This window comes from Balaenoptera acutorostrata, chromosome 9, assembly GCF_949987535.1.
Source record: "Balaenoptera acutorostrata chromosome 9, mBalAcu1.1, whole genome shotgun sequence".
Classification (NCBI taxonomy): Eukaryota; Metazoa; Chordata; class Mammalia; order Artiodactyla; family Balaenopteridae; genus Balaenoptera; species Balaenoptera acutorostrata.
Genome location: NC_080072.1, coordinates 26928696 through 26956185, shown reverse-complemented (window position 1 = coordinate 26956185; position 27490 = coordinate 26928696). Strand labels below are relative to the sequence as shown.

The 27490-nt window shown below is 38.8% G+C and overlaps 1 protein-coding gene across 4 annotated transcripts; it reads left to right on the top strand.

Moving 5' to 3' along the window:
- The first annotated feature begins 239 nt into the window (after nt 1-239).
- PRRG4 (proline rich and Gla domain 4) lies at nt 240-17767 on the top strand. Of its 4 annotated transcripts, none has more exons than XM_057553642.1 (6): nt 240-527; nt 1223-1335; nt 6647-6810; nt 8206-8254; nt 9656-9788; nt 13966-17767. In XM_057553642.1, the coding sequence occupies exons 2-6, from the start codon at nt 1233-1235 to the stop codon at nt 14198-14200; spliced, it is 684 nt and encodes a 227-aa protein (XP_057409625.1). In that variant the 5' UTR covers nt 240-527; nt 1223-1232; the 3' UTR covers nt 14201-17767. The 4 variants fall into 4 exon arrangements, with proteins under 4 accessions (XP_057409625.1, XP_007181091.1, XP_007181092.1 ...); XM_007181029.2 differs by having other exon boundaries at nt 241-561; XM_007181030.2 differs by lacking the exon at nt 240-527 and adding an exon at nt 579-829.
- The last annotated feature ends 9723 nt before the right edge of the window (nt 17768-27490 follow it).

Here is a 27490-nt window from a genome sequence, read left to right as displayed (position 1 = left end):
GCTGTATATTCATGAGAGAATGAAAGTGAAAAAGGCAAATCATGTCTTTGTACCATAAAGGAAATCATTTTGACCTCGGAGACCCCTTGAAAGGATCTTGGAGATGACCCAGACCTGGGGGACCACGATTTGAGAACCAACGTAATCGATTAATTTTTAAGGTCACTTCCCATTTCACAGTACTTCTCCGATGAATGTTTTGTTCTCCTTCGCGCACCACCCTTTGAGACCTAAGGTCTCAAGACAGAGCCCCTAGCCTAGTGGAACCCAAAGCGAAAAGCCGCGGACGCTCCGTGCGGCGCTCTGCTTAGCTACTGGGAGCCGAACACGCTCCCCTGAGTCGGCGGAGGACGCGGGATCTAGAAACTAGTCCCAAACCTGCCCCCGGCGCGCCAAGGCGGGGCCAGAACTGGCTGCGGGCGGCCGGGCTCGCCCAGGGCTCAGGGCAGGAGCTGCGGCGGCAACGGCGACAGCGACAGCGAGGGGCGGCTCCCCGGAGACGCCTGCCAACTGCCCGCCCGCCGCAGGTGAGCCGGCCCCCGGGAGGAGGAGTGCGGCCAGGTACTTCCAAGGAGCTGCTTCCTCCTTTTCCCACAGCTCCGCGGCTTCCCGGGATCAAGGCTGGGCCTGCGCCGCGCGTCCCCGTGCCGGCCAGGGCGGCGCTCCGCGGACCCCAGGCGCTTCCTCGAGCGTGCGGGCCACTCCGGCCCTGCGGAGAGCAAGGCGAGGGTTTTGGGGGCGCCGAGACGGAGGGTCTGGCGGCCGCAGGGACTACCCAAGCACGGGGCTCCGGCCCGGGAGCTGCTGGAACATGCGCCCGGAGCTGCAGGTGCGGGGCCCGGCGGCTCGGCCCCGACGGGGAATGGGTGACTCGAAGGGGGCCACCTCGGCGGACCGGGTTCGATTCCATCGGAAAGCAGAGGGCGGCCGCGGCGATAGGTGCCCGCTCTGCCGTCGGCGGAGTCCGGAGGGTGGGGTGGGGAGGCGAGGGGTAGGGCGGAGGCGGCATTTGTCCCCGGGCACGCTCTCGGGGCCGCTTTCCGGGCGCGGGTCGGACGCCGGCGACCGAAACCGCGCGCGGGGCGCAGTCGCGCGGTGGCTTTGAGCACAACAGGTAGGTGACTCAGTTCCCACAGGAACTCAAAGTGCTGAGCCGGGGGCTTTTTTGACGTGTTTTTTGTTGGTTGGTTGGTTATTTTGTTTGTTTCGGTTTGTTTGACAGTTGCCAGACTATGTTTACACTCCTGCTGCTACTCAGCCAACTGCGCATAGTTACCTTCGCGTTTCCTCATGGCACAGGAGGTCCAGAGGAGTCTAGGCATGCAGGAGAAGAAGGTAAGCCTGGCTTCCGGCTCCAAGAAAACCCTCCTGGAAACCCGAGTCGGATTGCAGAGCTCAAACCAGAAAGTGCAGTCTTTGAAATTACATGCCCCCATCAATCATAGAAGCACTAGAATGTCCTTTAATTTGTGGTTTATTTGGTAATGTTGTGGTTTGTTATGTTAAGTGCAATTTATACACATTCATTTCTGTGAGTTACTTTTGGTAAGTATATATTTAAGACCAGGTTGGTGGTTAACTGAATGGAAAACCTGTTTCAACTTCTGAAAATCAGTGAGTGCCATTTTTCTAGATGAAGCTATGTGGTAATTATAATGAGCATGATTCTTCCAGTTCTTCCTGGAAAGATGGACAGGGAGAGCAGGATCTAGTCCGGATGTGTTAGGAGACTCTGGGCAAGTTACTTAACCCCTTTCAGCTTGTAAAATGATGGGGGTGGGGAGTGGAATGATCTCTGAGGTCCTTTTTTACTTTTAAATGCCTGCTTATCTGGGTAAAGTCAGAAGGTGTGAGAAGATTAGGTTTGGGGCTTGCTAACCTAGAATTCCATACCTTGTGGACTCCAGGTCTTAGACTGATTCCTGCCCATATTTTGAAAGCCTAACCAGAAAAAACAGAAAAGAAAAAAAAATTGGCTTTCATTTCTCCCTGCCTAGTCATTGTACTTCCCTACTCAGTGCCAGTGCTTTGGATCTACCTCTCCACACATTCCTGTCCCTTATTCATTCTCATCAGATCCTACTCTTTGTTTTCTTTTGGGAAGGATCCGTTACACTAATACTCCTGGATGACTTATTAATGATTAATACAGCTTAGTGTCTCAGACCTTTTAGGAGGGGGGTGTGTGTGTGTGCATGTGTGTGTGTGTGTTAAGATAGGGCAATTTATTAACCTGAAGGAATCAAACACTGACAGCAGAATTCTAGGCAATTGGATAGGCTAGCCAGTGGGATGGGGGAGATTTGGAAAGAAATCCTTCTTGGTGCCTCCCAAGTTGCACCATATATGTAAGTCCACTCATATATAAGGTGGATGATCCATACTCAGCAGGACCAGATGCTGATCTCCAGAATGGTTGTGAGTGTATTCATTCATTCACACGATACAGCATAAAAGACAGTCTCAAGGACATCACAAACTATGGAAGGAATTTAGAGATCATACTTGAGTGCAGAAGGCTGGAGATATCTGTGGGAAACGTAAATGAAGAATCCTGTATATTTAAAAAGCTGATTTGTTCAGTAATAACCTCTTTATTAAAATATACTATGTGCCAAGCCCTCTGCTAGGCACTGGAGATGTAGAAATGAAAGACTGTAATCCTGACCGGGAGGACTATTTCATCTAGTGGGAGAAGCAGGGTGTAAACTGATAATCTCCATAAACTCTATGACAGAAGTAAAAACAGAGTTTCAAGAACAGAGGAAAGAGTGAGTTAACAGTAACTCTGTCTCCGGAGAGTTGTATGGCACAGAAGCCAGTGCTGTCTATCTGCAAATGAGATATAATAAATGTAGATATGAAAAGTAATTAGGAAAATAAAGGACCTTCAGCTGCATTCCGATAAAGCCCAAAGGTGGGGTTGAAATGACCTAAAAAGAATTTATTTAGAAAGCATGGGGAGACAGGAGAGAGGAGGAAAATGGAATATCTCAGTTGGTGGGCTTAAAATAGGGGAATGCACAGGCAACTTCCTAGGATGGTCTAAGACAGGAGACATAGAGATGGAAAGACAATCTGAGGAGGCAGATGCAAAAGTGCAAAGGCCAGTACATCCTCCAGCAATGGCCAGAGGGGAAATAGGAACTCTCGCTGGAAGTTCGGGATGCTCCAGGGGCAAGGAAGTTTGCCTCTTTCGATTAAAAGCAAATCCAGGGCTACTTAGAACCCAAATAACAAAGGACAGTATTTCTCCTAAGATCATAAGGGAGGCAGGAAGATGTTTGATAAGGCACTGAAAGTCTAAGGTCAACCACGGACTGATTCAGAACTTTCACACTCAGGGAAGTGGTAAACAGCAGCCCTTCCTGGAGGGCATGTTTTATACATCAGTGAAGACTTTCGTTGGCATAAATATCATTTCAGGAACAATAAAAATATTTATGACTCGCTTTTTTATTTTCCTTTTAAGTTGAAAGTCCCATTTGGAGGGCAGGGGCATTTTATAACTCAGATAACTGACTTGAATAGGAGACCGACAATGAGAAATTTGGCACTGCTTTTCTAGCCAATAAAATGTAAAGATCTGGGCGTGTCTGAGAAGTAGCAATACAGAGGCAGATTTCTAATTCTCCATTCTGAAATTAGATTTCATGTAGTAAGTACAATATAGCTAAGTTAGGCAGGCTCAGAGTTACTTCATCACTGGTTTAATATTTTAAACCTATGCCAAGCTGAGTAACGGACTATACCTCTGAATTGCTTCAACTGGTAGAATTTAGGTCCAAGAGTTCCTTCCCACTATAGGAAAGTCAAGTTCATTCATTTATTTTTATAAGTAATTTTTTGGGCACCTCTATGTGTCAACATCCCTGCTTTAATGGAATTTTCCTTCTAGCTAGCGGAACAGAGTGGTAACAAGTAAGTAAGTAAAGCATACAGAACACCAGATGGTGATAAGTGCTATGAAGAAAAACAAAGTATAGTAGGAGATGGGGATTGCCAGAGGTGGGTGAGTGGGGATGGGGTTCAAGGTAACATTGAACAAAATTCTGAAGAAAGTGAGAGAGCAGAGTGAAAGAAGAAAGTTCTATTTAGAGGAAACAGCAAGTTCAAAGGCAGGAGAGAACCAGGCATGTTGGAAACCGGTGTAGCTGTAGGGGACAAGGAGAGCCCTTAGAGCAGTGGTCCCCAACCTTTTTGGCACCAGTGACTGGTTTCGTGGAAGACAATTTTTCCACGGATGTTGCCGGGGGATGGTTCAAGCAGTAATGCCAGTGATGGGGAGCGATGGGGAGCGGAGCGGCAGATGAAGCTTCGCTCGCTGGCCCGCTGCTCACCTCCTGCTGTGCCGCCCGGATCCTAAGAGACCGATAGTGGTCCGTGGCCCGGGAGTTGGGGACCCCTGCCTTAGAGGGCCATTGCAAGAATCCCAATGAGAGATGATGGAGACTTGGAAAATTTTTCATTCTGTCCATTAGGTGGTAGTGTAAAATCTACAAGAAGACAAAGAAGAAGAAAGAACAAAAATATTTTATCACACTGGTCTACCTTTTAGAATATTTCTCAAAACAACTATCACCAATGATCCCATTCTAGCTTCCCCCTTGGTTCAAATAGCTCGTATATATTATTTCTAACATAGAAATGAATACACTAGAATAGCACTGGCCAATAGAAATAAAATATGAACCACATAAAAAATTAAAAATTTTCTACAGCCATATTTTAAAAAGTAAAAAAAAAAGGTGAAATTAATTTTAATAATGTAGTTAATTTAACCTAATATATCCAAAATATTTAACCCAGTATTTCCAAATATAAGCAATAGAAAACATTGAGATATTTCATATTTTTTTAAACCATGTCTTTGAAGTCTCCTGTGTATTTACACTTACAGCACATCTCAATTCACACTAGCCACATTTCAAGTGCTCAATAGCCATATGTGGCTAGTGGCTACTGTATTGGACAAATCCAGCTCTGTTAAGATTCAGACCTGCTTGGAAAGGTGATTGATTAGTAGGGAAAATATCTTGGCCAAGGTGTGACTGTTCTCAAAGGCTAAGAATAAATGGCCAACCTGAGGTCACTCTCAAATCAGTATTAGTCTTCCAGACCATGCACTGTCGTCAGTCATTTTTTTTGGCTGCATTGGGTCTTATTTTTGGCTGCACGCGGGCTTTCTCTAGTTGCAGTGAGCGGGGGCTACTCTTCATTGCGATGTGCAGGATTCTCATTGCAGTGGTTTCTCTTGTTGCACAGCCCGGGCTCTAGGCGCGTGGGCTTCAGTAGTTGTGGTGCCCACGCACAGAGCCTAGAACACAGGCTCTGTAGTTGTGGCACAGGCTTAGTTGCTCTGCAGCACGTGGGATCTTCCCGGACCAGGGATCAAACCCATGTCCCCTGCACTGGCAGGCGGATTCTTAACCACTGCGCCACCAGGGAAATCCCTGTCGTCAGTCTTGATCCATCTTTCAGTTGCCCACTTTAATATATTCTTCCTTTAGTAATGGTTAGCAGTGAGAAATACCAACACTTTTATTAAATTCTTATAAGCATTTGGGGTAGTTCTCAGAGAGTTTCTGAGTTCCAGTCTCAGTAATATGATCTGGAGCAAGATTGCTTCAGCTTTGTGTGACACCAGAACGAGTTTGAAGTTTTCAGGTTTTGAAAATACTGCCTTGGTAGGATATTTTGGTTTTGTGTCAACCTGTGCTTAGCTATGGTGTTTACCATTTACCTTCCCTACATGCGCATGTAGACGGAGTCTTATAAAGCTTTGTAGACACATGTTTAGGGGCTGAGTGGAGGGAGCTAGTCCTTTGGGAGGGACTGAATGGCTTTTAATTAATCTTATAATTAACTTATGATTTTATTAGCTTAGAAGTTTAAAAATTTTTGGTATAAACCTGATAGAACAATTTTAATATAAATGTATGAATTTATAATTTTAAAACATAAAGAGATCTTAGTTATTATTTAGTTCATATTCCCATTTTCCAAATGAGGAAATGGCAACCCAGGGACTTCCCTGGAGGTCCAATGGTTAAGACTCCATGCTCCCAGTGCAGGGGGCATGGGTTCGATCCCTGGTCAGGGAATTAAGATCCCGCATGCCACACGGTGCAGCCAAAAAAAAAAAAAAATGTGTTTCAGGAAATGGCAACCCAGAGATATAAGTGACTTATCCCAGGATATAGCTGATAGCTAAGCCAAATCAAAAAGAAGAGTCTCTGTCTTCTAACTCTTAGTCCAGTACTCTGTCCATTACACCAGACTAATTTTTCTCAGTCAAGATAATAGGAAACCAACGCTTTAGAAATAGAATAATCTGGCCTGTCATTTATTGGAAAAATAATTGTCTAGAGGGAAAAGTGGTACTCAAATAATTTTTATTTATGCTGATAATTTTGGACATAATCTACTCAAGTATGTTCTGGAATTTTGTTAATATCTGTATTTCATAGTTAGCAGGAATTATTTTTACTGATGATATTTCTTTTTGTCAGATTTTAAAACCACACAAGAAAGTTTGGTATAATTTAACCACATCAAAAGAACTATATGCTTTTACCATAATTAAAACAGGAATTTTCTGCCTTATTTTTTATCAGTGTTTAAAATCTTTCTATTTCTTTGCTAGTCTTTACATCAAAAGAAGAAGCAAACTTGTTCATACGTAGACACCTCCTATATAATCGATTTGATTTGGAGCTCTTCACTCCCAGTGACCTAGAAAGAGAATGCAGAGAAGAACTTTGTAATTATGAGGAAGCCAGAGAAATTTTTGTGGATGAAGATAAAACGGTAATTTGGTTGATGATGTTAATTGGCTAGACATCTATTAAATTGTACTTAAGAAAGTGGCACTTTCAGTCAGTAGAGATTATGTGCCTTAAATAAAATTCAGATTGTATACCTGTTATCTCTTTCTACTTTCTTATATTGTAATTAGCCCATTTAGACTTGGCTTTATACTTAACTGGGCTTATAGTAATTAGCAAATTATCAATTATGTCGTGATTTTCTGTGTGTAACATTATGATATTCAAAGACAGTCATGAAGCAGAGCGAATTAAACTTCAGGATATTGTTTGAGTTAGCTCTCTGACTCAGGCTTCAATCATTCAAGACTCAGAGCAATTTTTTCTATTAGGACTTAACCATTTTTGATTACTGTATTTATATTTCAAGTACTTATTGACGACCTACTATGTGCCAAGTGCTCTGCTAGAGACTGAAGATAAGATATATAGTCCCTGCATTCAGGATTTTATTGCTTGGCAATAAACTTTTAGAAGTTCTCCCTTAAAATATAATTAAATCCTATCTGTTAATCCTGAAAAGGTACAAAACAAACAGCCAGCACTGTCCCTGTTATAATCTGGCATATTCTTTAAGAATGACAAGTGACCCAGATTTTTCACTTTTGTAGATTAAATAACCCCAGCTCCTTTTCCCCTTCCTCAAGAATCCCATTTTACTCTTTGGTCAATAAGAACCTCTTTAGGTATCCTTTAAATGCAGGTGTTACTGAAACTTAGTTCTTTTTTCTTCCAAAACTTTGCCCAGATTCCATTCCCTGCTATTATCTGCTGCATCTCTTAGAGAAGGGAAAGGAAGTCTACTCTGCTTTGTAGTTGTGCCTGTTGAAATTCTATTGTTTTTCACAAACCCATCTTCTAATTTTATCACAGTTCCTTAAAAATGGCTTCCATTCTCTCAAGTAACACTGAATTTAAACAGTCTCAGGGATGTCTTTCCAAATCAATAAATAACTTTCAATAAAATCTCCTAGGAAACTGAGGGCTCACCTGATGTAGAAAAAAATCAGACTCCTTTTCAAACATGATAATGAGTCCCCTGCTTCAACTTCCACCTCTGCTACTTTCATCGACTCTCTAATGCGATAGCGTCCCCTGATGCCTGAGCGAGGGCTCTGGGCAGGTGAAGGGAGACTATCAGCGCACAGTAGTAGAGAGCTAGCGCTGGCAATAATCCCCTGACCAATTCCAGAGTTGGAAGAAACAGTGGTGGGTGGCAGTACTTTATTAGAGTGAGCCACGCCCTCCAGCATGAATGGACTGGTATCCTACCTGTGGCACATGCCAAGCGTTTACCACCCCTAGTCTAGGTCATTGAGACCAAATGAAATGACAATAAAGAAATTAAATAAACTTGGAAATTTTACCTTTCTCTTAGATGACATTTTGGCAAGAATATTCAATTAAAGGACCAACCACAAAATCAGGTAAGACAAGAATTGATCAATTTTCATGTTTTTTCCCACCCTCTATCATAGTACATTTTTAGTTTCATTGTTTGAATTTGGTTGTTGCACAACATACATACCTTGTAAAGCCAAGGGAGATTTCTCAGTTATACACTGGGCTATCTAAGACAGAGAAGGCCACATTCATCTATTTACACACTGAAAATCAAGTTTGGTGAGATAGTAGGGAAATGAGATAATAGGCTTAATGCTATTTTAAACAGTTCAGCTAAGTCAAGACTTGCACAGAATAAAAGTAGGACTCTATTAGTTTCAAATAGTAAACTATTTTAATTTTTTTTTTCTTTTTTACCATTACAAGTGAATGGAATACTTATGCTACTAGGTAAATTAGGATTGTTAGGTAGAATTAAGTAACTCCTAGAGAGGGGAGATCCTTTATTTTATCTACATTTATCATCTCTAGCTGCTTTTTAGTCAGGTTTGTTTTGTTTTGTTTTGTTTTGTTTGTGTTTGCCAGCTCTTTTTTCATTCCCCCTAGGTCAGGCCCCAGCTATAGGGAGACTGTATTACATAGCTACACCGGAATTGCTTACTACATTTATCATAGTAGTTAATACTAAAATGTGTATAGTTGAACAAAGAACATGTTTATCCCACTTAGTCTTGACTTTCATCCATTTAATATAACATTTAAAATAAATGAAGCTAGGGACTTCCCTGGTGGTCCAGTGGTTAAGACTCCACGCTGCCAATGCAGAGGACGCATGTTTGATCCCTGGTTGGGGATCCTGCATGCTGCACAGTGTGGTCAAAAACTTAAAAAAATTAAAAATAAATGAAGTCGGGCTTCCCTGGTGGCGCAGTGGTTGAGAATCTGCCTGCTAATGCAGGGGACACGGGTTCGAGCCCTGGTCTGGGAAGATCCCACATGCCACGGAGCAGCTGGGCCCGTGAGCCACAATTGCTGAGCCTGCGCGTCTGGAGCCTGTGCCCCGCGACGGGAGGGGCCGCGATAGAGAAAGGCCCGCGCACCGCGATGAAGAGCGGTCCCCGCACCGCGATGAAGAGTGGCCCCCGCTTGCCGCAACTGGAGAAAGCCCTCGCACGAACCGAAGACCCAACACAGCCAAAAATAAATAAATAAATAAATAAAAAATCAAGTAAAAAAAAAAAAAAAAAAACTTTAAAAAAAAAAAATAATAAAAATAAATGAAGTCAGAACTAGGGCTTTTAGGAAGTGTATCTAAATTTTTTCTGGTCGTGTCTCTAGCACAGACTTTTAAAACTGAAACTTAGTAATCTGTATTAATTATTAGATGCTTAATAGCATGCTTACACCCAGCGTTAAATTTATTGAAATCATAAGTGGTGCTTTTCAGTTGTTATATTCATGTTATTTTAATGATTTATCTTAAGATGCTAACAGAGAGAAAATCGATGTTATGGGCCTTCTGACTGGACTAATTGCTGCTGGAGTATTTTTGGTTATTTTTGGATTACTTGGTTACTATCTTTGTATCACTAAGTGTAACAGGCAACGACATCCAGGGTAAGTACCAAATAGAAATATTTAATTCACTGTTATACGTTCTATACTGTCATTTTTAAATGGCTAAAAAAAATGGCTGCCTTTTTTTAAAAATACACTTTTGATTTTGGAATAATTTTAGATACACAGGAAAGTTACAAAGATAGCACAGAGAGTTCCCTTATATCCTTCACCCAGCTCCCTCGTTGCTAACATCTTATGTTACCATAGTACATTTGTAAAACTAACAAACCAACATTGGTACATTACTATTAACTGAGTTCCAGCACATTAGTAAAGCTTCATAAAGGCCATAATTGTTTGCATAATAGAATCTCAGCATCCTTATTAGAATAAAAAGTTATTATCTTCTCTATTATCTGTAAGTATAGATGAGAAAGTGTAGAACTAACCTTATTCGACAAAAAGTACCACATGCGAAACAGGCTATCGAAATTAATGCTTATATATCCCTATGTACACTTTCAAATTCTATGAAGAAGCTAATGATGGTAACCAGGTGATGAAATGATTATGGAAATAGATAGTGGTGATGGTTGTACAACATTGTGAATATAATTAATACCATTGAATTGTACACTTGAAAATGGTTATAACGACAAATTTTATGTTATACGTATTTTACCATAATAAAAACTTTTTCTTTATTGTTAAGGTAAGAGTTTAGGGTAACAGATACGGAATTAAGATAACTCCATTGGAGGATAAAAGCTGAAGCCATGAGAGTAGGCAAGTTCTCTGAGTGTGATGAAAGTACAGAAGGCAAGTGACGGAGTCTTAAAGGATGCCCACAGTAAGGGTGCAGAGGAGGACATGCCAGCAAAGGGGGCAGAGGACAGGGGCAAAGTATAGTGTAATTCTATCCCCAAGCTGGAATTCCTGAGCAACTCCCTGAGGCATTAATATGATCGTGGGCAGGGACTAAGGAGATTGTCTGAGACTTCTGTAAATCCTATAAAATTTTGAAAAGTGAGAGAAGATAAGGAAAATTTTGTGCAATTTTTCTTAAGCCACTGTGTTTTAAGCTGAGAGGTTTCCCTTACTTAACAGACAGGAAATGAGCAAGTTCTTCCTGTTTTCTAGGGCTTTTGACTAAGATTTTATTCAGTATGTCTTTCCCCACAAGCTGTAGCATACCTGGAAACTCACAGGTTAATGAAGAAATCGGAAAATATGTCTTTAAAGACTCTCCTTGCCTTTTATCTTTCCGTCTTTTCCACCCCGTTTATAGTATTTTCCCCAAGAAGTCCCTGTGTGCCCTCACATTTAATAATTTCCTTCAAGGTCTGTGAGCACAGCCATTGTTCAGTGTCCTCATGCTCGACATTGTCTTCTCTCTTCTTTCCGGTTTTTCTTCATTTTTCTACTTTTCTGCACCACTACACCTTCTTACCTTATGCTTTTTTTTCTCTGAAACCTTCTAGCTTCTTTCCTGCATGAGGTTAGAAGCAGAATTCAAAGACACAGGGAATAAAGAGGTGCCATTATTATGCATATTTTCTATGTATGTTATTATAAAATTTTGAAAACCTGGGTATCTCTTATTTTAAAAGTTTTTTAAAAAATTTAAAAAAATAAAAAAAGAAGTTATACTTAATGTTAGTACAGTATAATGCTGTACTGTTTACAGGTCATTTTTATATCTACTGTCTCACTTTGATTCTCACAGAAACCCTTTATAGGGGACATTTCAAACTAGGTTAACCAGACATTCACTTGTGTTAAGATTAACTTTTAAATACTTAGTAAAGTACCGTTCATCAATTGTCCCAAGAAATTCTTGCGGCAGAGTTATGTGTTCTTTTTCTACATTTTGCAAGTCTGGAAGTGGGGGAAGGGTGAGGAATATTTGAAAAAGAAAAGAGTAAAAAATAAAATCATTGTTAGAATAGTTTGTCTCATTCCTCTGTAAAAACATGCCAAGAAATGGGAAACAAGATCTTTTCATTTCTTAGTCCCTATATTTTATGGAGGAAAATAGGCATAATATAATGCTGTCAGCTTATTTGAGATGTTTCTGGTGCATACTTTCTGATTTCAATCATGTAAGAAATCACTGTGGAGACTCTTAATGACTTTAATATAATTATACTGTTCCTGTAACTTAAATTTTGAAGGTCAACATGGAAAAATTCATTTCTTCAAATAAAACATCTGTCTCTCCTGTTTCCTATAAACAAACAAGTAGAACTTTTCGTCACAAGCTAATGAATGTGGCAAGTGACAAACCTACCGTGAATACATTCCAGATTTCTGACAGAGGAGGAATTGTGTTGACTCCTCTAAGTAAACTTCTGAGGCTATCAGTCACCTCTCAACTATTGAAGGGCTGATTATCCAGTTCCTAGATTTACACAGACTTTTTTCTTTTCTTCTCTCTGCAATTTTCCTCTCTTCTCCCGTCCAATTCCAGATCTCATTATAACCTCCAAAGGAAAAGGCATTCTAAGGGGCAAATTGATTGATTTAGTTTGCAAAAGTTTGCAGTATTTTGGGTCTGCTAAGCTGTCTCTTATTGGGAAGAATACTGTAAATATTGATTAGAGGTTGGGGATTACCTATACATTTTAATTATCTTATTAGTCATAACGATAAGAGGTTAATTTATGCATAGATGCTTCATAGGCAGCCAACTTCACAGTCTAAACAGATCAATTTACTAATGTCTAAATTTTAATTTGTAATTCACAAGTGAGAAGGGAAAATGTAGTTTCGAAACACCAGACCTGTGTTGCATTTCAAATTTCATTGGCTGGTGGTGTAGGTGACAGAGTTTTTGTTTTTTGTTTTTTTATTTTATTTTATTTTATTTTATTTTATTTATTTATTTATTTATTTTTGGCTGTGTTGGGTCTTCGTTTCTGTGCGAGGGCTTTCTCTAGTTGCGGCAAGTGGGGACCACTCTTCATCGCGGTGCGCGGGCCTCTCACTATCGTGGCCTCTCTTGTTGCGGAGCACAGGCTCCAGACGCGCTGGCTCAGTAGTTGTGGCTCACGGGCCCAGTTGCTCCGCGGCATGTGGGATCTTCCCAGACCGGGGCTCAAACCCGTGTCCCCTGCATTGGCAGGCAGATTCTCAACCACTGCGCCACCAGGGAAGCCCGGTGACAGACTTTTGTGAAAACAGTGGCCATATTGAACTAGGCCATATTTTTTTTTTTAATTAAAAAAATTTTTTTTGTAATTGTTGGACTTAAATCAATGGAGATCAATGGGGAAAAGATAATAATCTGAGAAAGGGAACAATACAGGTGAAACCACAGAGATAGACCAGAGAATTCATTGCACATACAGAGGAGAGTAAAGAGGCTACCTTGGCAAGAGCAGAGAGCTATAAAATGAAGTGAGGCCAGAATAAGGGAGGCTTTGAAAAGGGAGGCACAGGAGTTAGAACTTGATTCAGTGGAAAGTAGGCTGCAGGTTAGACTTTGCAGAGAAGAATGATATGATAGAAGTCCTGTTTAGGAGGGATGGCCCAGGCAGCAGGGATTCAGTGGGGAACAGAGGAGAGAGAGACGGGCATCGCTGTTGTGACTATCTCTGTGGCATCAGTTTCCTAGGCTTGGAGTTATGCTGCCTTTCAACAAAGCCTGGATTTGGTTTCACACCATACTTTGAGAAAATTTTAATTCAGGAGCAGGAGAAAAAGGGAATTCACGTGTTTTGAGTCCTTGTTACAGTGTTCCAGACATTGCTTAGATGCTTTACATAAGACATCTTTCTCAATCCACACAAAACATCTCTGTTGAGGTAGCTATTATCCCCATTTTATAGAGGAGGAAAGCTGAGTTAGGTTACCTTGCCTCTGGTCACATAGCTATGAAATGACAAGATCCTGTTTCTTACCCGTGACTGACTTCAAAGTTCTTGATCTTTCCATTATATCAAGATTCTTTCAGAGTTTATGGGTACAATAAAACTGTTGTTATATTAATAAGTCAGGTTCAGGGACTTCCCTGGTGGTCTGGTGGTTAGGATTCAGTGCTTTCACTGCCATGGACCGGGTTCAGTTCCTGGTTGGGGAACTGAGATCCCACAAGCCACGCAGCATGGCCAAAAAAATTAAAACAATAAAAATAAATTGGGTTCACCTGTATCAAAATGGTTGGATTTTTTAATATTACTATCTTAACCTAAAAATGCTGCCTTTCCTAGACCTCAATGCTGTCTCTGTTTAGTTCTTCAGCCACCTACGCAAGAAGGGGCAGACACACTCCCTCCATCATTTTCAGAAGACCTGAGGAGGCTGTCTTGTCTCCATTGCCACCTTCAGTGGAGGACACAGGATTACCTTCTTATGAACAGGCAATGACACTGACCAGAAAACACAATGTTTCACCGCCACCACCATATCCTGGGCCAGCAAAAGGGTTTAGGGTATTTAAAAAATCTATGTCACTCCCATCTCACTAAGCCCACCTTGTTGTCTTGGTGATATAGGACATTCACATTATTTAAATGGTTTGTTTTCCCTGAACCAAAAAGACATGTCATTTCAGCCCTTTATGACAAACTGCAGAGAGTAAAGAAGGAATAAGCACGTGTACTATGCCACTGGAGATCTGTCAGCATCCTGGACCTGAACTTGATCATAATCAGCTGGATAAGGAACTTTGTATCTTTGCAGTTAAGAAGAGAACACTTTTTTGTTCCTTTTAATGGTTCAAAAAATCTGTTATGGATGTCACAGCTACAACTGGGGAACTATCTGTATCCTTTGTACAGAAAAAGTTTGTAGATTTCTTGTATTGAATAGTAAAAAGGTAAGAATTTCTAATTGTTAGATTATCCCAAGTCATAATAGTAGACCTACTCTTTTTTTAGGATTTCTTTTTGGTTGGAAATACTTCACAGAATTTTGCATTTAAATATAAATTGGTGGCCTTTATATAATCACTTGTTTTTTTATTTTAAATTATTGCATAGCATTCATATTTTGCATGTTTTTATTGTGAACTCTTGCTATCAGTCATGTTTTATTATGGGGAGTGAGGTCCATAGTTTTCTTTTAAAAAAAAAACAAAACAAACACTTGCTAGAGAGTTAGTTCTTCAGAGGGAACAGGGTTGCAATGTTACGGATTTGCAAGGGTTGTTATACCACCAAATAAAGATACAGGCCTCAAATCTAGGAGTGACTAGAACTTGATAAGTTGTACATATTAATGATGAGTAGACACACCCATTTTCATTGCTACATTATCTGTATCTGACTATAACTATTAATCTGGAAAATTTGTTGAATTTTATAAATAATAGTTTGAGAACCTGGAAGAAGTAACTTACTTTTCTGCTATCAAAATAATATTGATTAAAGTTACCAGCAACCCCCTGTATCTCTTAATGTCTAGACACAGAACACCACAGGTAATCATTTTGACCTATATTTTGTATTTTCTTCTAATTGTATATATGACCAGTCTTCCCTTAAGAACATAGTAGAGTATAAGCTATAAACTACTGGAATGAATGTTTGTGCACAAATTTATTTGAGTGGGTGTGTACGTATATGTGAATTTGTTTCCTCTTTGCAGGAGCTCAAAAAAAAACATACTCCTTGAGAAATAGAAAATTCTGTTCTTTATGTTTTTTGCCAGGCATTGCTTTTTTCCTATTTAAGACCATTTATAAAATTGTATTTTGTTTTGTAATTTTTACAGAGGTGAGATTAAAACTCACATGCATTTGATAATTCCTTCCAAATTAAATGTTTAGAAAATATAAATCATATTATACTGTATGTTTGAGTGTATGTCTCTCTTTTAAGACAGCATGATCTTAATGCAGATAAAAGAAAGATCTTAATCATTATAGACTGCTGAAGACTTTACCTTTTATATTTTCAGAGTCTCTTTGGTTGCGTGTTACAAAGAAATCATCTGGCAACATTTAGATATAATTAGGAAGAAGTCTTTTTAAAGCCACCTACATTACCTATAAAAATTTTACTATTTGTCATACCTTGGCTTACATAAGCACTTTTCCTCATGTAACTTTGCACTTTGCCCTTATTTTAATCCTCTTTAAAGGTCGGAGGCAAACTCTACTCACTTTAGCAATCACACTAAGGCATAGAAGGATAGCTTGTCCAAAATCTAACGTGTTGGTGAGAGCTAGGTTTAGAATGAGCAAGCACACTTTTCTAGGCCCATCTCATACCTATAGAATTACACTGTCTCAAATTATGAAATTATAAAATAGAGACAATTCTAAGTCTGTATGAGAAATGTATAAACATTTGTCATATATACATAAATGTATATAGGTGCATATATTACATATCTGTATATGTATTCTCATAAATGTGTTTCTTAGGATGAATAAAAATACAAGATACGATATATCTTTTATTGAATCACAATTTGAAATATTCCGTGAACTTGTTTACTCCCATTGACTCACAAGAATCTAACTGCAAATCTAGCTTCAGAGCCTGTGACAACCCCGTCACCCCAGCAGTAGCCTAGATTTGTCATGTGCCATCATTAAGTGTGAAACTGTTGCTCTGACTTGAACAAATCTAGAATTTATCATTAAGATTATGAAATAACTGGTATTTGTAGAGCATCCAATGTTGAGCTCATAATACTTCAATATAAAAAAGAAAATGTGATAGAACCATAATCAACAAATACTTATAATAATTAAAAGGAAAATATCAATATAAAATTATTGACACATATTTCTGTCCCATTCACGCTTTTCTATTCCTTGTATACTTTTGGTGGTGGGTTTTCTGGTTTGATTAATTTGTTTGTGCTTCTTCCCTGGGTAACTGATTAGTGTTAACCATTATATCTGTTTTTGACAAAAGCTTTCTAGTTAGGTAGATCAGTTTTCCCCTCTATCACAATCAGGAAATGAATGTAATATGGGTATGAAAAGGGAATAAGCCTAGAAAAAGACAAATACACATTAATAGGGTTATACCTGCAGTAGGCTAGATAATTCTACACAGAATACTCTTTTTTCAAGATGAAAAAAATCAAAGAGAGCACAAATTATGACTGTGTCAAAGTTTTGCATCTGTTAATATTGTGCCCTCTGAGTGATTATACAGAGCTGGGTGAAAATTCTCAGAACAATTAAAAACTAGAGCAACAGCGTCCTCTGTGTCTGGTTTCCCGTTTGCCTGTAAAATTCTAATCATTTTTTCCTATTTCTCCGAGAAGTTATGTATGTGTGTACTTTTCCTATATGTGCAAGAGAATTTTTTAGTGAGAAAAAGTTTGTCAGTGCTGTTTAAAAGCTTAATTTCAGGGCTTCCCTGGTGGCACAGTGGTTGAGAATCTGCCTGCCAATGCAGGGGACGCGGGTTCGAGCCCTGGTCTGGGAAGATCCCACATGCCGCGGAGCAGCTGGGCCCGTGAGCCACAATTACTGAGCCTGCACGTCTGGAGCCTGTGCTCTGCAACAAGAGAGGCCGCAATAGTGAGAGGCCCGTGCACCGCAATGAAGAGTGGCCCCCGCTTGCCACAACTAGAGAAAGCCGTTGCACAGAAATGAAGACCCAACACAACCATAAATAATAAATAAATAAAAATTTAAAAGCTTAATTTCATATTCATTTTGCTTTTGTTCTAACTGAATGTGAAATAAATTAGTTACCAGTTTGATTTGAAATGTTGTATGTGACATTTATACTACTAGAAGAGTGTCTAGAATTTCTGTAGTTTTTTAAAAAACTAGATTCTTTTACAGTTCCTGCCTGTGTAGCATTTTGGAACACATATGACATATAATGATGCCTTCAATCTTCTGTATTGTGTGTTTCCTTCAACATTTTTTTGTTGTTTACAAATGTTTCCCTAACAGTTCAAGAATTTAAGGCAATTCAGTACAAATTTATCAGCATTTTCATTATCTGGAAAAAGCAACCCATTTTTGAATGCATATTTTTCCTACAGGTTTGATTATATTTTGGTTTTAACGGATTTGTTATCACAGACACTTTTTATACATGTGAATAAACTTTACGCTAAGTAAATTTTTGTTGCTTGTTTCAATTAAACATTCTTCTTCATATAGTGGCATACAATTATATGAGTTAAATGTGAATAACATGTTGCATGTTTTCAAAACAATGTTTACAGCATGGTATTGCTGTATGTATCTTTCACTCAGTGGTGCTAGCTTTCTATTTAAACAGTTTAGTTGCAGTTGTGAAAGTGCAATATTCCTTAACACAGTTTTAATATTTAATATATTGTTTGAGGCAAATTTATAATATATTACTCCTTAAAACTGAATTTACTTCTGTGACCTATATCTATACATAAATTAAAAATCAAAAAAATATAGTAATGTTATACTAAATTATAGGAGTAATAGTACCTCCAACTTAAGAGAAACACATTAAGTAATACTATGTATCATACACATAAATAAACTGATTATTATTAAACATAACTTCATGTTCAACATTTAGACCACCTTCAATTTTTTTATCCAATTGAATAATCCATAAATGTTAATACTTATACTCCTTAAAATTACTTTAATCAAGGAAATGAGAAGACAAGGTAGTGACTAGGAGAAAACATTTGCAAAAGACACATCTGATAAAAGGACTGTTATCCAAATTATACAAAGAAGTCTCAAAATTCAACAATAAGAAAACCAACAACCCGATTTAAAAAATGGGCAGAAGACTTGAACAAATACCTCACCAAAAAAGATATTTAGGTGACAAGTGAGCATATGAAAACATGTCCAACAGAGTGTCATTAGAGAATTGCAAATCAAAACAACAAAGAGATACACACCTATTAAAATGGCCAAAATCCAGAACTGACAACATTAAATGCTGGTGAGGATGTGGCGCAAAATGAACTCTCATTCACTGCTGGTTGGAATGCAAAACGGTACAGCCACTTTGGAAGACAGTTTGGCAGTTTCTTATAAAACTAAACATACTTTTACCATTTGATCCAGCAATGATGCTCCCTGGTACTGACCCAAATGGGTTGAAAACTTATGTCCACACAGAAACCTGCATATGGATGTTTATAACAGCCTTACTTACAATTGCCAGAACTTGAAAGCAACCAAGTTGTCCTTCAGTAGGTGAATAAACTGTGGTACATTCAGATAATGGAATATTATTCATTGCTAAAAAGAAATGAGCTATCAAGACATGAAAAGACCATAGTGGAAACTTAGATGAATGTTATTAAGAGAAAAAAGCCAATCTCAAAAGGCGACAAACTGTATAATTCCAACTATATGACATTCTAGAATTGGCAAAACTATAGAGATATAAAAAGATAAGTGGTTGTCAGGGATTGGGTGAGGGGGTGGGTGTGGAGGATGAATAATAGGTAGAGAACAGAGGATTTTTAGGACAGTGAAACTATGATACTGTAATGGTGGATGCATGTCATTATATATTTGTCCAAACCCATAGAATGTACAACATGAAGAGGGAACCATAATGGACTTTAGGTGATAATGATGTGTCAATGTAGGTTTATCAATTATAATGAATGTACCACTATGATGTGGGATATTGATAGTGGGAGAGGTTGTTCATGTGTGGGGATGGGGTATATGTGAACTCTCTATACTTCCCACTCAATGTTGCTCTGAACTGCTCTAAAAAGTAAAGTTTATTAATAAAAAAAATTACTTTTAAGACGAAAAGTTTTCTTAGGACCAACTGAAAGTTTTTTTTTTAAATACTTCCTTATATTCTGTTGAAGAGTAGGAAAAAAGAGTGTATTGTTTTAGTTATTATTTTTATGTAATATTTAACTAGGTGAAGTCTATAAGTAAAATTTCAAGAAATTCAAAAATATATCCTCGGACTTCCCTGGTGGCACAGTGGTTAAGAATCTGCCTGCCAATGCAGGGGACGTGGGTTCGAGCCATGGTCTGGGAAGATCCCACATGCCGCAGAGCAACTAAACCCATGTGCCACAACTACTGAGCCTGTGCTCTAGAGCCCACAAGCCACAACTATGGAGCCTGTGTGCCACAACTACTGAAGCCCACACGCCTAGAGCCTGTGTTCCACAGCAAAGAGAAGCCACCACAGTGAAGAGCCCGTGCACCACAACAAAGAGTAGACCCCACTCGCCGCAACTAGAGAAAGCCCGCACGCAGCAATTAAGACCCAGCGCAGCCAAAAAAAAAAAAAAACCAATATATGAATCTCTAAAAAAAATGTTATAAAATATATGTATATATCTCCTAGATTTTGATTGCTGTGACAAGATAATGAAACAGACACAAACTCTAAAAAGCTAGGTGGAATAGCCACATTTCATCTAAAGATAGAACTTGTCCTAACAACAGCTTATTAAATATGCTTAAGAAGGAGAATTTTGAGGGCTAAAACCACAGAGATTTGGAAGGTGAGGGTGATTAGAAATGTCCTTACAAAGATAATGCAGGAGTGTCAAGTCCATTGCTGACTCCGCGTATTTTTCTCACTCAGGGACCAGAAGAAATGATGTCAGGGGCACTGGTAAATAGATTAGGAGGCAGAGTCTAAAAGATGCTATATAAGTCGGAACTCTAGTTGAAAGTCACAAAAACTTAATTCAAACTGGTCTACAAAACTGGGAAGTCTACAGTTGGAACAGTCCTCAGGGACTTAATATCTCAAGTTCTAAAATTTGCTTCTTTGTGTTAACGCTGTCCTGCTGCCCACAGGCTTTCTCCATTTTCAGGGGAAGGCACAGCCACAGGCTTACATTATACCTCCTTAGTGACTGCAGAGAAACAATTTTCTCCCATCCAAAGCCCACAGGTTACCACCAAGATTCTAACTGGTCATGCTTGGGTCACATGACCTTAGCTGGGCCAATGAGTGGGCAGGCCTGGTTCATGTGCCCACCCTGTATCCAGAGGATGGCATACCATGATTGGAATTTGGAGAAAGACAGTTCCCTAAAAGAAGATGATGCTGTTACTAAATCAGGGGTAAGTGGATATTGGGCAGAAAAACTAGCAGCTCTCTACTTCAGACATCAAGAATCATCCCAAGGCAGGCAGCAAGATCAATCAGAATCTCTTGTCACAAACCAGATGATGTGGGGCAGGGGTTAAACAATGCAGAACCAAGAGGATGGTCAGAAAGAAGGTGATTAAACAGTAGACCTAACCTCATTTACATTTCAAATCAATTAACATTTGTTGAGCACTGTAGTAGTTTTCTTTCGCTGCATAACAAATTACCACAAATCTAACGGCTTCAAACAAACACACATTTATTTTCCCACAGTTTCTATGAGTCAAGAGTCCAGGCACCACTTAGCAAGTCCTCTTCTCAGGATCTGACAAGGCTGCACTCAAGGTGTTGGCCAGGCTGTGTTCTCATCTGCAGGCTGTATCATGGAAGAATCCACTTTAAGGCTCAGTCAGGTTGTTGGCAAAATTCATCTCCTTGCATCTGTAGAATTGAAGGCCTTTATGGGCTGGAGGCTAGAGGCCAACCTTAGCTCCAGAAGCCACTTGCAGTTCCTAGAAGCTGCCCGCAGTTCCCGGCCACATGGGATTCCTCTATACTGCTGCTTATTTCATCAAGCCAAGAGATAGATTGCTAGAGTGTGTCTGCTAGCAAAATAAAGCCTTATATAATGTAACATAATCACAAGGGAGACATCCCATTATCTTTGCTATATTCTGTTGGTTAGAACAAAGTCGCAGTTTCTACCTGCACTTAAGGAAGGAGATTCTACAAAGCTTTGAATACAAGAGGTGAGAGATCATTGGGGATCACCTTAGGGTGTGTCCACCATAAGGATCTATCATGTGCCAGTCCCTAGGCCAAACGCTTACTTTACAGCAGGGGTCCCCAACCCCTGGGCGGCGGACCAGAACACGAACCTGTTAGGAACGGGCCGCTCAGCAGAAGGTGAGCGGCAGGCGAGTGATTGAAGTTTCATCTACTGTTCCCCGTCGCTCCCCATCACTTGCTTTACTGCCTGAACCATCCTCCCCACCCCGCCCCCGACCACCACCATCCGAGGAAGAATTGTCTTCCACGAAACCACTGGTCCCTGGTGCCAAAAATGTTGGGGACCGCTGCTCTACAGGATCTTTCATTTCTTCTGACCATGTTAAAAGTCTTTCAATTGTAAAGTTTTATGTAAACGTGAGTTAACACCTAATAGTAGTATTATTACAGCTTTTGAAAACTTTGTAATGTCTCATTATTTACCATTTTCATTTCATTTCATTCTTGTTCATTTTCCAACAATTCCTAGCATTAAACAGCATTAAACAGATTAAAGTACTTATATCAGAGATTATAATATTGAGAACAATTTGAGAAATTGGTCCTATTCCTTAGCCGGCCAAGGCACGCCCAAAGGAAAAGTAGTTGAAAAGAGTGGATCAAATCCCTCATCCTTGCATGCCCTTGAATGTTTTCTTTACTCTCACACTTGATTTATAATTTAGCTAAGTGTAGTGTTCTAGGTTAAAAAATCATTTTACTTGGCATAATGTGGATATTGCTCTAACATCTTCTAGCATCTAATCGCCATTAAGAACTTTAACAGTGTTCTGATTCCATTCCTTGATATATTTATTTCCCTCTGAAACCTTTTTTTTTTTTTTTTTTCTTAAACGGTGGAAATTTATTTTCTTACAATTCTGGAGGCTAGAAGTCTGAGATTAAAGTGTCGGCAGGGTTGATTTCTTCTGAGGCCTCTCTAGCTGGCCTGTGGATTAGCCATCTTCTCTCTGTTTTTGCACGGTCTTCTCTCTCTGCGTCTGTCTTAATATCCTCTTCTTGTAAGGATACCAGTCATATTTGATTAGGGCCCATCCTAAAGACTTCATTTTAACTTAATTACCTCTTTAAAGACCCTATTTCCAAATTCAGTCACTTCTGAGATACTAAGGGTTAGGATTTCGACATCTAAAATTTTAGGAGGACACAATTCACTCATAACACTGGTCTCCCTGTTTTTGTTCTTGTCTCCTGAGGTCTAGTTTCCATCCTCTGGTAACTTGCAAATTTTCTTATCCCTGGTGATCTCAAATTCACAATTCTGGGCCTTGGTTTTCATTTATTGTTCATGGCAACCAGTGCCTCCTTTTAATGTGAAGATCTGTGCCCCGTAATTCTAGAAAACTTTCTTGTATAATTTTTTGCCACTTTCTTCTCCTCAGTTTTCTCTACTTTTTGTATGATTCCTAATGGTTGAATATTGGACTTTCTGGATTGATCCACTATTTCCAATTTCTTTCTCCAGCCATTCTTCTTTCTGCATAAGTTCTTATACTTTAACTTCTAACTCTATTAAGTGAAAAATTTTTAGATTGTCATGTTTTTAATTTCCAAGAGCACTTTTGTATTCTCTGATTTTATTTTTACACATATAACAACTTCATTCGTGTATAATTTACATGCCATAAAATGGAGCCATCTTCACCGAGCAGTTCCACGAGTTTTAACAAATGTAGACACCCAAGTAGCAATCATCCCAGCTGAAGAAAGTTCCCATCTGCCCCTTTACTATCAATTCCCTGACTCTCCAGCTTCAGGCTACCACCAACCTATTTTCTGTCACTATAGATTAGTTTTGCCTATACTAGAATTTTATATACTAAATCAAATAATATGACATATATTCTTTAGTGTCTGGTTTCTTTTACTCAGCAGAATGTTGTTGCATATACCAGTAGTTTATTCCTATTTATTGCTGAATAGTATTTCATTGTATTGGTATATCACAATTTGTTTATTCACCTGTTGGTAAGTATTTGTGAATAAAGCTACTATGAACATTCATCTACAAGTCTTTGTGTGGACATATAATTTCAGTTCTTTTGGGTAAGTGCCTCAGAGTAGTACTGCTGGTAATAGATGGGTGTATGTTTAACTTTATAAGAAACTACCAAATTATTTTTCAAAGTGGTTGAACCATTTCACATTCCCAACAGGAACGTATGAAGGTTCCAGTGGCTCCCACATCCTTGCCAACACTGGCTGTTACAGTCTTTTAATTTTATCCACGCTGGTGGAATGTAGTGGTATCTCATTGTGGTTTTAATTTTCATTTCCCTGATGACTGATGATACTGAGTATCTTTTTTAAAAAAATTTTATTTTTGTATCTTTTTACATGCTTATTATCCATTTGCATATCTTCTTTTTATCAAGTGTTCATTCAAATCTGTGGCCATTTTTTAATTGGTTAGTTTCTCTTCTTACTTTTGAGTTACAAGTGTTCTTTGTATAGTCTTGATACAAGTCCGTTGTCAGATATGTGTTTGGCAAATATTTTCTCCTGATCATAGCTTGCCTTTTCATTTTCTTAGCAGTGTCTTTCAAAATGCAGAAGTTTCAAATTTTGATGGAGTCCAATTTATCTGCTTTTCTTTTATGTTCATTATTTTGTGTGTCCTGTCAAGAAATCATTGCCCCAAGATTGTGAAGATTTCCCTCTGTTTTCTTCTAGACATTTGACAGTTTCAGCTTTAACATGTAAGTCTAATTTTTGTGTATATATGAAGTTAGGATTGAGATTCATTTTCCTCCATTCAACTATGCAATTGTTTTAGCAAGATTTGTTTAAAAAGCTATCCTTTCCCCACCTAATTATCTGAATTATCTTGGAATCTTTGTTGAAAATCAATTGATGATATACCTGGGGCCCTCTTTTATGTTTCATGCATCTCTGTCTATCCTTATGCCAGTACTGTACTGTTTTGCTCACTGAAGCTTTGTAGTAAGTCTTGAAAAGAAGTAGTGTAAGTCCTACAACTTTATTCTTTCCCAAAATTATTTTGGCTATTCAAAGCACTTTGCATTTCCATGTATATTTTAGAATTAGCTTGTCAACTTCTAAATCAAAATACTTTTGGGAATTTAGAGTTGCATTAAATTTATAGAAAAATTTGAAGAGAATCACCCGCAACAATTATGAGTCCTCCAATCCATAATATATTTTTCAAGATATTGAAAATATCTCTCAGCAATGTTCATAGATTTCTGTATACAAGGATTGCATATATTTTGTTAAATTCATCCTTAAGCAGTTCATGTCTTTTTATGCTATTCAAAATGCTATTTTTAAAATTTAATTTTCCAACTCTTAGGTATACCCAACAGAATTAAAAACACATATTCACATAAAAACTTGTGTACAGATATTCATAGTAGCATTATTCATAATAGCCAAAAAGTGGAAAACCCAAATGTCTACCAACCTATGAATGAATACACAAAATGTGGTATATCCATATAATGGAATATTATTCCGCTGTAAAAAGGAATGAAGTACTGATAGATGCTACAACATGGATGAACCTTGGAAACATTATGCTAAGTGAAAGAAGTCAGACACAAAAGTCCACACATACTGTATGATTCCATTTATATGAAAAGTCCAGAACAGGCAAATCCATAAAGAAAGTAGATTAATGGTTGTCAAAGGCTAGGGGGAGGAGGGAATGAGAAGTGTTTGCTATTAGACATGAGGTTTCTTTCTGAGGTGTTATAAATGTTCTAGAATTAGATAGTGGCGATGGTTGTACAACCTTATGAATATACTAAAAGCCACTGGACTGAATACTTTGAAATTAAGAATTTGTGAATATCTCAATTTTTAGAAATTGTACTTTCCAATTGTTTATTGTTACTATGTAGAAATACAATTGTTTTTTACTTATTGACCTTGTATCCTGTGATCTTGCTAAATTCAATTATTAGTTCTACTTTTTAAAATAGATTCCTTAGGATTTCCTATGACATAAACATGACATTCACAAATAAAGAGAGTTTTTTTTTTTTCTTTCTGTTTTCCTCACCTTATTGCTCTGGCCGAACCTCCAGTATGATGTTGAGAAGAATGGTGTGCCTGAGAGTCTGAAAGCAAATGTAGTAAATGTTAGCATTTATGAAATGTTAATGAACGATATAGAATATGCTTTGTATTATTCTTTATTCTACTCCATGTCAAAATAAAAAGTTAAAAAAAAATTTGAAAACTATGTGCCAAGCACTGTTCCAAGCACATACTGTTATTTAATTCTCTTAATACCTCTATGAGGCAAGTATTATTACTAAGTAATAATTTTACAGGCAGGTATTTTACAGAAAAGGAGACTGAGGCACAGAGAAGGTAAGTAGTCTACCCAAGTTCACACAGTAAGCAGCAGAAGCAGTATTTGAGTGAATGTAGCCTGGCTCCAGGTCTATGCTCTTAAGCGTTATGCTATTCTGTCTCTCCAAAGAGTATATCTTTAGTTCTTATTTGGGGGGTGGGGGAGGGCATATAAGCTTTTGTTCGGAAGGACTACAGTTTTGTTTTGTTTTGTTTTTTTAAAGACCCCAGCCCACTTGTTTCACCCTTGTATCCATAACTTCTTTGGAATTGTCCCAGTTCTGACCTCTTGAACATGTTTTCAAGATGTAGCTTCTAGCACTTTTAGCAACATTCTTTCCTTCACTCTGCCTTGTCCCCTTAGCCAATCCATAGCTGATAGGAGAAGATTCAATAACTAAGACTTGGGACAGCTCATACATACAAATTTAAATCACAACACTAAAATTAAGTAGTTATATCAAACACTAGTATAAGACATGTTCTCCCAAAAGCAGAACAATTTGGGCGCAGGTAGTTTAATGGGGAGGGAGCAAGAATGACAGTGAAGGGAGAAAGGCAGGACAGGAGGACAAACCAAAGGGCATATTATCAAAGTTGCTGTTGTCGGCAGCAGGGGCTCACTTCTATAAGGACCACTCTCTGAGACGGATGAAAAATGCCTCCCATAACAGCCCACCTGGAAGCTGGGAGGCTGGACATCCATTCTCCATTGATTGAGGATTTCTCCTGATGAGGAAATACAAACTCCCCTGCATTCTGGGGAGCTCCAGTGATGCCCAAGAAAGCAGAATGCAGAAAGATGCATGGCAGGGTCTTGGGGTAGGCTGCTATGCACACAAGGTAAGTCAGCACTGTCTCAGAGGTGAGCCAAGGGATGTGATGTGGGCGCCAGAGGAGTCTGCTACAACATGTCATGACCAATGCTTCCTCTGAGTTTTTAACGTTGTGAGCAAGCAGCCACGTTACATGAGTAGCAAAAAAAAATGAGTATGCATAAAAATAATAAAACTAGTATAATGAATAGCCTGTGCTTACTTTGTTACTTTCAAAAATGTTCTCTATGAGTAGAGTGTGTGTGTGCGTAACTCTATAAAGAGACTGAATTTCAATTTCTCCCTTGAACAGAGAAACAACTCATGGAAGCAGAAGAAACTTGAAGACATGTTGAGCAAGAGACTGTAAGTTTCCCTAGACTTTGCAGAAAATTGTTTGAGGGTTTTGGACTTCCACATGATGTTTGAGCCTACTATATCTGGATCTTAAGTAACGGAGAAATCCCATTTGACAAAATTGAATCTGATACCAGGTAATGATACGCTTAGTAGTTAATATACATATACTAACACTAACATGCACGACAATTAGGTGAAGTCTAGATCTCTCCCAACAAGCTTCCTTTACCACCACCATATATGGGGCTTTGTGATAAAGGGAACAGAGAAGCAACAAGAGAAGGGAGAGGATATAAACCAGCTATGCAGGGGGATTTCTGCTCAGGCAGAGCATGCTTTAGTGCCCTGCTCTTAGGCCATAGATGAGAAACTGGAGGCTTGAGAACACATGCTCTACCACACTTGGTTTTAGGTTCAATCCTCCAGCAGCAAAACCTCTGGAAGATATTTGCCTCAAGTTGTGTTT

Excerpts from the sequence above, each read along its gene's own strand:
- PRRG4 (XM_057553642.1), top strand. The coding sequence starts at position 1,233 with ATGTTTACACTCCTGCTGCTACTCAGCCAACTGCGCATAGTTACCTTC. Across the intron at positions 6,811-8,205 it reads TTGTGGATGAAGATAAAACG|ATGACATTTTGGCAAGAATA; the intron begins GTAATTTGGTTG and ends CCTTTCTCTTAG. Across the intron at positions 9,789-13,965 it reads AACAGGCAACGACATCCAGG|TTCTTCAGCCACCTACGCAA; the intron begins GTAAGTACCAAA and ends GTCTCTGTTTAG.